Below are 10,538 nucleotides of genomic sequence, written 5' to 3' on the forward strand. Positions count from 1 at the left end.
CATAAAATCCTCTTCCAGAAATTAAATGTTAAACGAGTTATCAGAAAGAGCTCCCCTGTATCCATTAACTATTATGGCAAGTGAGGTTCAATATTTTGCTTAAATAACAAGATGTTAATATTATGTAGATTGGTTGTTAAATATAAAATAATTATTTAGATTCAGTTATTAGGACATTGTAACACTAAACATTTGGAATTCAAAATCCTGTATTAGGATAATTCGTGAAGAGGTGAACGAGTCAATGTTAATGCATGTGAGAACGAAAAAAGTCAGGGAAAGATGGAAAAATATCTTTTGAGAATGACTTCTACACCAACCTTAGACATCAACGAGAATCTGCCGATGCTGATCAATGAAAACAAGAAACATTCAAATAGTTGTTGAAAATACTGATGACGTAATTAACGTTGTAGGTACATTTCATTAGCTAACATCAGAAGTTGATTTCATAAGGATAAAGCTCTTAAGTAACGTTCCTGTCTCTATTCATATGTAGGACTAGTTACATTATAAAGAGCTCGTCTTCATACCAATTAGACAAACAGAACAAAGATTTGAATTAAAGTTAAACAATTTAATGAGTATAAGTGATATGACATATTTACCATGAATTTACAATGTGAAATCACACCTGAACTACCATCACGGAAATATAGATTGCTCCTCAGCTTACAGAGCTTATCATAATTATTATCTTTATATGATTATGCCTCAATAAGAATGGACTGGAGTTATATTTCTGAGACTAAATAAGGGAGATAACAATGTAATTCTTACCATCTCGGAATAGAGGTCAGGGTATTCGAGTATACTATTGAAGTTGCTCCGCTGTAGCTCAGACGATGGCCCAACTAAATATAGCCAATTACAGACGATTCCTGTCACTTTTATAGTACCCGGAAATAAAGCACTTTGAATTTCCCGTCTGGTGCGAGCGCTACTAGTAGTATAGAATATTTCCGCTAGAGCAAAAAGGTTCAAATACATGGCGGGCTTCTTCCACACCCACGCACATAATCTTACGGAGTGAAAATTGATTATGATATTCATAAAACGAAGTAATTTTCTATCCCAAAATCTTAATGATAATTATTAAACTTCATGAAAATGAAACATATAACTACTGAAGCGTATAACCATGGCAATGGGTAAATATGAACTTTTAGAATTATCGCGGTCACCAACATCTGTGACCTGATTTATCGTTCATTTTAATTGTAAATACCAGACAAGTCGCACGTACACGTACCCAAGCACGTCTGGTATTTTCACTTTCAATTAATAGATTACACATGCATAACTAGCAAAAACATTCGGAATAGATAATTATATACAAATTATTTGATTAAATAATATGTACACACTAGGTATGATTCAAATGCGTAACACCACAGCTAGATTAGTTACCATTGCAGGAAAACACAATCGTTACAGTAGTAGAACGTGACCGGAAGATGCTGATGATACAATAATATATATTGCATTCACACCAAGGATCGTCATATCACAGAGGAAATTAAACTGCGGCTTGACAGGATTGCATTCTGTGTATATGTTCCCGCTATTGGGACAGGGGCGAAAAGAATTGACGTTTTCAACATACATATTTTATACCGTATACGTGAAATACTAATTTTATAAAATTGATACACATATATATATAATCATTAAATGATCACAAACTTAATATTTGGGTACTTACTGAGTACTTGTTGAAAAATGACGATTAAAATGCATTCAGCTTACTATCATTTGGTTGAAATGTCAAAAAAATGTTCTGCGCGTCTTCTTTAACAATGTTGCTATGTTTTTTGTTTATGTTATTACCTACTTGAGAATCGTGTTGATTGGATAACAGGCCAGAAGGTTAAAGATCATATAAGGATATGTCGTTCAACCACCACTTGTCTATAGCCATGCTTCTCCACTGCATTATCATAATGAATGCTAAAAAATAAAGTTGATAGGATCGATATATAGTTTATATCAAAATAAATGGCAGAACGATAGCCCATACCTCACACAGGTAGCACATGGAGGCACACACATATGTTAACTAAAATGTTCGTATCGTAAGTTTTCGATACGTATATAAACACACTGGTATATATAAAAATGATAACATAGATAACACTGTTTTATATAACATAAGGCTTTTATTTTTAATCTTAAGATGCATTACGTCAAAGCCATATTTTAACACCATACATGAATACATTTGAGGGCTGCCGAGGTTGGCATTGGAGGGTCAGCATTCAAAATATAAACAATGACCCCACAGGGGGGCTCTCACTCGTCACACAACTGACACCTGTTATGTCCATCATACTCTCTCACATACACATTGTTACATAACAATAACACAAACTTCCACCCGTTCGCTCACCCAGTATATTAATTACTTATAACATCAAGTAATATGAATAAGGTAAACAAAACCAAAACCATCAATTATTTCAGCAGAGGAAAACTAATGGCATGATGTTAACAGAAATACAAAATTAAGATCAAGGCACACAGGGGAAAATAAACAAATACCAGGGCTTATAGCAGTAAGAATTAAGTAAAGTTAGATAACCCAAGTATAGATACACATGTGCTATATATATATATCTATATCTATTAACATCTTTATACTTTGTTAGGAAACACAAGTTTTAATAAAGAAAATGCTTAAAATTGTCTTATTGTAACTATTCTTATATACATGTGCATGTATGAAGTATTTAATCTTAATGTTAACTAGAAGTCATTGAGAACATTTGATCAAAGTTTTTTTCCCATGTTTGAATAAAAACTTGTTTTTTCCAATTGTTTTATTATTTTATACATTTTTTATGTATGCTTTTAATTCCTTGATATGTATTATTTCTTTTCTTCATGTAAGATACATGTAGTATTTTGAGTATAGTATTATGAAATTGTTTGAAATCATTTTTTATCTGTTGTTGAAACACCCAATGGAATGTTCTTGATATTAAGGGTTAGATTGATTTGTGTTATTTTTTGCAATTACCCAAAGTCCAATGTCCCTCCAGACTGTTTTAAATTTCTCGCAGTTCAAAAATAAGTTTTGGTCTGCTTTCTGTTACCGTCTGATAGTTAAAAAGATCGAAAGTGTCATTTGGGGTTTTGTTTATTGATTTAAAATAGTAGTTTGTTGGGAGTATTCTGATCTGTAGCTTGAACTGAAATCGATGTATTTGTATTTTTTGTAGTGGTTTAAGGTATTATATAATGCTGTTTCAAAACTTCGGATGTGTATTATTATTTTTTATCATTTTACTTCTTCCGTGTTCCTGGAGATATTTATTTTTTGTGCATAACTTGTGTCCCTTTTTTGTTTCTAAGTAGTATCTGTCTATCTTGTACATTACAATACATTGTGACGTTATTGATAATGGGTTGATTGTTCATTATGACGCTATACAAAGGAGATAATAAAAAGGTTTTTGTTTTGTTTTCAACAACCTGTTTAATTTTAGCTTATTCATACTAATAAAATTTCCTTTTTCATTTCTTTCGATGGGGTTTTCTGAAAACCTGATACTTCAAATTGCGATTTGAAGCAAGTTACTAACCAAAATTACCTAGCACATCATGATAGTTCAGGTATTGTATATTTAGTTTTTCGTCCACAAATATCAAATGTTCACTTAATTTCCTATATTCTGACACAGGAATGTGTTGTTTCTGTACCCGAACCACAGCTCTTAGAGTAATTCGCCGATGTAATATTCATTACGTCCTGGCCGGTTATGACATACATTAAGTTTTCGGAATCGCATGATGGTAAATTTCCTTAAACGTGTGAGCTGACCCTTCTTGTAGATGTCCGCATGTGCTGCATCTCAGTAATTTGCACTTCAAAACTTTGACTGTTGTTTGAATCTTTATGTTTAAACAGATGTATTTAAGTTCAATATCTTTTATCTTTATATATGCTGTTTTCACGATAGATAGTACCTGTATCATAGCTAGATAGAATACCAGAGGTTTAAATGATTCAACTTATATCATTCGGTTTTTGTGAACATTTTATAAAATATCTATTCACAAAGATGTATGGGAAAGAGAACTCTTCACAAAATCATTGTGTCCCTTCGCCGGACGTTGTAATTATTACAGAAATAAAGATATGTAGTGAAAATTAGGTTTTGTTGGAGTTATCTCCCATTCACTTACACTGGTTTAGCGATTTTTGTTTTATCTCAGTGATGAACAAATGATTACTAGTTAAACGTTGGTCATATCAATCAAAATTATTCCTAATTATACTTTTGTTGATGAGAAAAATAGTTTATCATGTGAATGTATCTATATTTGAAGATGATACTCGGTTTTAGAACAGGAGGCGTGTGACCATGTGAGCGTTACATTTATGTTGTTTGAATGTCATCTGCTGCTAATTGAGTTTAACATTTGTATTCGTTTTGAAAACATTTAGACATTATGCAGTTTTTTACACTTTTTTTTCTTTACCAGCATTATAGTGCTACTTGTACCCCAGTGAAGTTTATTGCCGAATACATCTCTTACTGACAACGGGCGGACCAGTCGTCCTACTACCAAAATGCGGAGTGTAAAATCGCAATTACCATTTTAACACTCAGGTATGTCTCGACTAGGGGACAAAACACAAAGCCTACATCACAGGGGTGAACTCGCGACTCACTGCCAAATGTGAGACACTGTCACTACAGTATAGTGAGTGTGTACATGTGTTGGTGACATTCTGATTAAAGATGTTTGTAACAATAACTGAATCTTGCCTTACTGAAAACAGATAAAAAAAATAGATTAAAATGAATCAAATCAGTATTTAACTCGCAGCATCATTCTTGACTTTTTTAGAGGACGGTTGATTCCATGGAACGTTTGCCATGACATGACATTGCCGACTTCAGTGCCATTGTCCATAGCGTAATTCCCATTAAGATTTGACTGGCCACAGTCGTTGTACCACCAGCCTGACTGCCCCAATTCTGCACAGTTAGTGGTATTGCTCATGTCTTCGTCCATATCAAAAGTACTGAATTTCATTCCATCCAGGTCTCCCATAGCATCTCCTTTAATGAAAAACGCTTATCTGCACAACATTTTAAAATTTTGCAATGACTGAAATAAGCAATTAGATATAATATAATATAATACATGTAATACAATAATGTGGTTTTAATATGATGTGATATTACGTGATATATAAAAACAGAATATTATATATATTCAACAGAGATCAGTACATTATATAAACATAAACATTAGAATAGTCGTATCACTGACATCACATGATATGGAGCGAGCGATGTCATGTCGTCATGGAGATAGGTTTTACTCAAACAGAAACGGTGCAAGATAATCACTCTCAAAGACAGTTCAATATTTTATTCCAATTGCCATACATGTATTTTTCAGATTATATAACAAATGTGGGATTTTGTTATTTTACTACTGCATTTAAAATGGTAACAATTTGGTAACAAGAAACTAAATGCTGATGTTTGGTCTCTTTGTTAATACTCTCATTACACAATATTCATTACAGCATTACAGACCAAATATGACCATTAAGCCTTATATAATATACCACTTCAGACCAAATATGATCATCAAGCCTTATATAATATACCGCTTCAGACCAAATATGATCATCAAGCCTTGTATAATACAACATTACAGACCAAATATGATCACCAAGCCTTATATAATATACCACTTCAGACCAAATATAATCATCAAGTCTTATATAATATACCGCATCAGACCAAATATGATCATCAAGCCTTGTATAATACAACATTACAGACCAAATATGATCACCAAGCCTTATATAATATACCGCTTCAGACCAAATATGATCATCAAGCCTTATATAATATACCGCTTCAGACCAAATATGATCATCAAGCCTTATATAATACAACATTACAGACCAAATATGATCATCAAGTCTTATATAATACAACATTACAGACCAAATATGATCATCAAGTCTTATATAATACACCACTTCAGACCAAATATAATCCTCAAGTCTTATATAATATACCGCTTCAGACCAAATATGATCACCAAGCCTTATATAATACACCACTTCCGATCAAATATGAACAATTATCAGATAAAAAGTGAATGTCTCAAACTTGAAATTGCTTAAAGAGGTTCACAACTTTTACATTTTGACACATTTCTCTACTTTAATGTATGATCATTGACAAATCCTAAAAACCCGAATCAGATTCATGATGGATTTTCTCTTCATTGTTCAGAATATTCACCGGTGGTAATTGTGTATATGGCTTGTGTACAGCCAGTATTGATCTTAATTATTCCAGTAGATATTTTCACATAAGGCTAGATATAAACTTTGTACAGCTCTACAATAGTTCTATAGATATTACTTACCAGCTGTACCAGAGTAGCCGTCTATTGTAAGTTTAAATCGTTGTCCCCACCAACCGACTCGAAAATTGGTATATGAAGCAAATTTGCGGAGGCCTTGCCAGTCTTCTAACTCAATACGAGCTTCGCAGCTTTGGTCGTAACACAAAAACTTTACCACGCTTAATCCTGCAATAACGAAATAATGATTCATGTCTTTAGTCTCACAATGTGTTTGGAGCACATAAATTGTGCCAAAATTACAATCTGTGTTGAATGATATAATACCCTTATGATGATAAGATGTGAAAATCAATACTATACCTCTTCATAATTGTAATTAAAACCGGGAAACTACCTACTTATTACGTGGAATCTCTAATGCGTCGCCCCTCCACTATATGTCAATGTCAATATGAGTAAGAGAAGAATTAGGCAAATATCATAACAGCACATATGACTTCCAGATTCAACTGTTAACATTAATATATAGTAAAAACAGGTTAAACGTGAAAAGCAACTTTGTATTGCAATGAAGCTTATTGGCATATGATAAACAAATCTGTTAAGCATCAGGGCATGTAACGCCGCCTGCGCAGGATTGGTTCACGTTCTATTTTAGATGTTAACTACATACTTTACTTATGAATTATTCACGCACATAAGCAGATTTCACAGAAATAAAAGAAAGATAAATCAATAGGGGATTATAAAGTTTAAACTTGGCGTGCAGGATCATAAAAATACCAGGAATCTGTGATCCAGATTATAATTAAAGAAGAGACGTATAAATACATATATACCAAAATAGAGTTACGTTAGTGCACTGGCGAAAGAATTTGCATTTAGCGCCGAATGACTTTACAGCATTGATCATTGAGGTTTTTTGCCTTTCATTTCTTATATAAGCGAGATTGACAGATGTCAGGTTGATTGAAGTGGTCAATTATTCAGGACCCCTCACCCCTAAAATTCGAATTGAAGATGGTTATATGTTGCAAAATCATTTTCTTTGAAAACAAAACTAGAATATCATCAACGACAAATCTTTTGTCAAGTCGCATCAAATGAGTTGGTATTGTAAGAAATAATCTGGTGGGATTCACTAGATTAATAAATTATATGTATGGTTGTATTTACTTATGTCATGGTGGTATAGATTTAAATCAGGTAAAATCAAGTGAGATTATCATGATTCATAAGTGTTACTTACCCAGCCAAAATTCTCCACTGAAGTTCCCAAATGTACTTTCGTACATTTTGCCCGTTTTATCAAATGATAAAGAACCATCAAAGCGGTTTTGCAAAACCTGAAATGACGTGAATATTGGCATCAACTTTCACAATGAAAATTATCTTAATAAGATTAAATTGTTCTCTCCGATACATTGTAGCTAGGATATGGCCAGTCGAAAATTATGTTTACAATTGGCAATATATTTTCTCTATGTAATTTATCTTACATGTTTGTTTGCTGTAAGCAGCATGGAATTTTGTTAAGTTCTATTTTATAAATTGGATCCTTTTAAGATAATTGCAATACCTGGTATAATATTCATCTTTGCGTTATGACGAACAACAATATTTTGATAATATTGAATGAGACATATAAAGAACGTACCGTCCATCCCCCTCCGTCAATGTCCATGTCACAAAGGACACTATACGGTGTTTGTTGGGATGATATCCTTCTAATAACGTAAACACCTGTCGACTGCGGACTACACGTCTTCTTCCATCCCAAACAGGTATCGGACCCTTAAAAAACGATTGTTGAAAGTTAACTACAAACAAATTATCATTTCTACCGAACATACATTAACCAGCACCCACTAATACATATGGAAGAAAACATTTGAATGTAAACATCTCGTAATGCAATATTTTTCTCCACATAAACATAACAAAGCAGTAATAAGGTAAATTCTGAGTAGTCTATTAAATATTTATCATGGTAAATATCCTTTTTTCAGTCTAAGTGCATAGAAAATCTATAATGGATCTATCATTTGTACATTTTTGTTATTTATTATGTTGCCAATTAACTATATATTTTTTTTTTGCATTTACAACTTAACACTATAATACGTTCTACATTCATTGATCTCCAACCAATAACAGGATATTTGGAAGAGAGTGCAACATCGTGTAACGGACAATTTTTACGGCAGATGATTTGAATTGGAAACATCTGAAATACCCTTCTAGTCACATTACCAACAGTTATAAAAGAGCTTTACCGTACAACCAGGTTTCTTTTAGGACTATTTGATGTTAGGATATAACACGAGGGGTGTTATATATAGCAGATGAATGATAAACCAGTCAGCATTTATGTCCAGCATATATCGAAACACATATATCTTTAAATATGATTGAGCTATCTAATATTGTTTAAGAGATACAGTGTATCTGTCCATGTTTCAGAGATCAAAATATAAAAAGATAAAAATTTGTTGTGATACTAATATGCCATGATTAAAGAGAATCATATACCACTATTGTGTACAGGACCTGCTATACAAATGAAACCGAAACTGAAAAGTGTTAATTCACATGAAACCATAAAACCTCAACTATCTACAGCAAAAGAATAACACAGACTGTAGCATGACGATAAGAGTATAATAAAATGATATTTATATATAACATGGACTGTAGCACGATGAAAACAGTATGATAGAAGAATGATATTTATAACACGGACTGTAGTATTATGATGACAATATAATAGAATGATATTTATATATACCATGGACTGTAGTATTATGATAACAAAATCATAGAATGCTATTTATATATAAAGCACGGACTTTAGTATGATGATAACAGTATGATAGAATTATATGTACATATAACGGACAGTAGTATGATGATATCAGTATAATAGAATGATATTTATATTTAACACGGACTGTAGTATGATTATAACAGTATAATAGAATGATATTTATATATAACGGACAGTAGTATGGTAATAACAGTGTGATATAATGATGTTTGTATAAAACACTTAGGAGGTAAAATACATACTTAAACAATATACTTACATTGGTAAAAGTAACTCGCTCCTTCCTGTGATACCGCTGTGGTTAAATTGTCGAAAATATGAGAATATAACCTACATAATCCACTGTCTGTGTAGACGGAAAAAGACAAACAGTGATTTATCTTACAAAAGTTAACACATTCCTGGAGTACCATAACATTGTTGTATTCGTGGATGATATTATGGGTAAACAATATACCTCTTAAATGTACGTTTTGTTTGTAATAATTTCTACACGTTTTGGTTTTTGATGTTTGTAAGATGAGGATAAATATGAAAAGGAAACGGTTCATCCTGACCAGGTGTACCACAGAGGCAGTATGCACGTTCATTTCCACCGCCGAGTGTATATCCCAGGAAGTCGGAATCGTAACACCTGGTGAAGGACACAACACGTGCTCCTTTATGATATTTCACTGTATTAGAAATAGCATTGTAGTGTTTCTTCATTTTCAATAATTAATGACATGTTTACTTGTTTTAATGGCATTGTATATATTCTCTTTTTTGATCAATGCAATGGGGTTATTGAACAAATATATATCCATTGTATCGACGTATTTATCTATAAAACAACCTAATTAGAGCTATAATTGGTTGGATTTTGTACGTACGTTTTCAATATCACCAATATATCACTCTATCAAACAGTTATGTTATTTGTATAACACCTTCATGTAAATAGCGTGTCAAAGAAAGCGATAAATTATTGTGTCTCACATCATTGACAAATGCCGAAGCTTGTTCTGGGATCACCTCTGCCACTTTTGAATCAATGCAGCCCGTAATTATTCATCTGTTAGCCATGTTTGACCCAGTTCTACACAGTTTTAGTTAGATTCGTGTATGGTGACATCACAGGCCATGGGAACGTCTATATCACTTCTTGCTGAAGAAAGTCTTACACTAGGCTGACCCTGTGTTATTTTGTCATCTATAGGGTAGGCTGATCTGCCAATGGATGAACATCGAAATAATGAACAACTAAATACCGAAGTTTCCTATCACGTTGCTTAAGCAGACAGTTTTGAGAACATGCTTCCCAAATAGTAACACTACACTCAACAGTCAACTATTGTTTTATCCAAATGTGATTCTGATGGTA

General features: G+C 32.8%; 1 protein-coding gene across 1 annotated transcript; it reads right to left on the reverse strand.

Moving 5' to 3' along the window:
* Window positions 1-594: 594 nt before the first annotated feature.
* LOC117330386 (ficolin-1-like) lies at window positions 595-9,730 on the reverse strand. The gene is made up of 5 exons (XM_033888632.1): window positions 9,435-9,730; window positions 8,006-8,142; window positions 7,598-7,694; window positions 6,409-6,573; window positions 595-5,072 (listed from the first exon to the last, which is right to left on the reverse strand). The coding sequence occupies exons 1-5, from the start codon at window positions 9,724-9,726 to the stop codon at window positions 4,819-4,821; spliced, it is 945 nt and encodes a 314-aa protein (XP_033744523.1). The 5' UTR covers window positions 9,727-9,730; the 3' UTR covers window positions 595-4,818.
* Window positions 9,731-10,538: the final 808 nt, after the last annotated feature.

This window comes from Pecten maximus, chromosome 7 (assembly GCF_902652985.1).
Source record: "Pecten maximus chromosome 7, xPecMax1.1, whole genome shotgun sequence".
Taxonomy (NCBI): Eukaryota; Metazoa; Mollusca; class Bivalvia; order Pectinida; family Pectinidae; genus Pecten; species Pecten maximus.

Bases quoted from the DNA above. Each gene is read 5' to 3' on its own strand.
- LOC117330386 (XM_033888632.1), bottom strand. From the start codon at position 9,726: ATGAACCGTTTCCTTTTCATATTTATCCTCATCTTACAAACATCAAAA. The intron at 7,695-8,005 runs GTACGTTCTTTA...ACGTCATTTCAG, and splicing joins TTGACGGAGGGGGATGGACG to GTTTTGCAAAACCGCTTTGA. The intron at 5,073-6,408 runs GTAAGTAATATC...TTTTCATTAAAG, and splicing joins CGGCTACTCTGGTACAGCTG to GAGATGCTATGGGAGACCTG.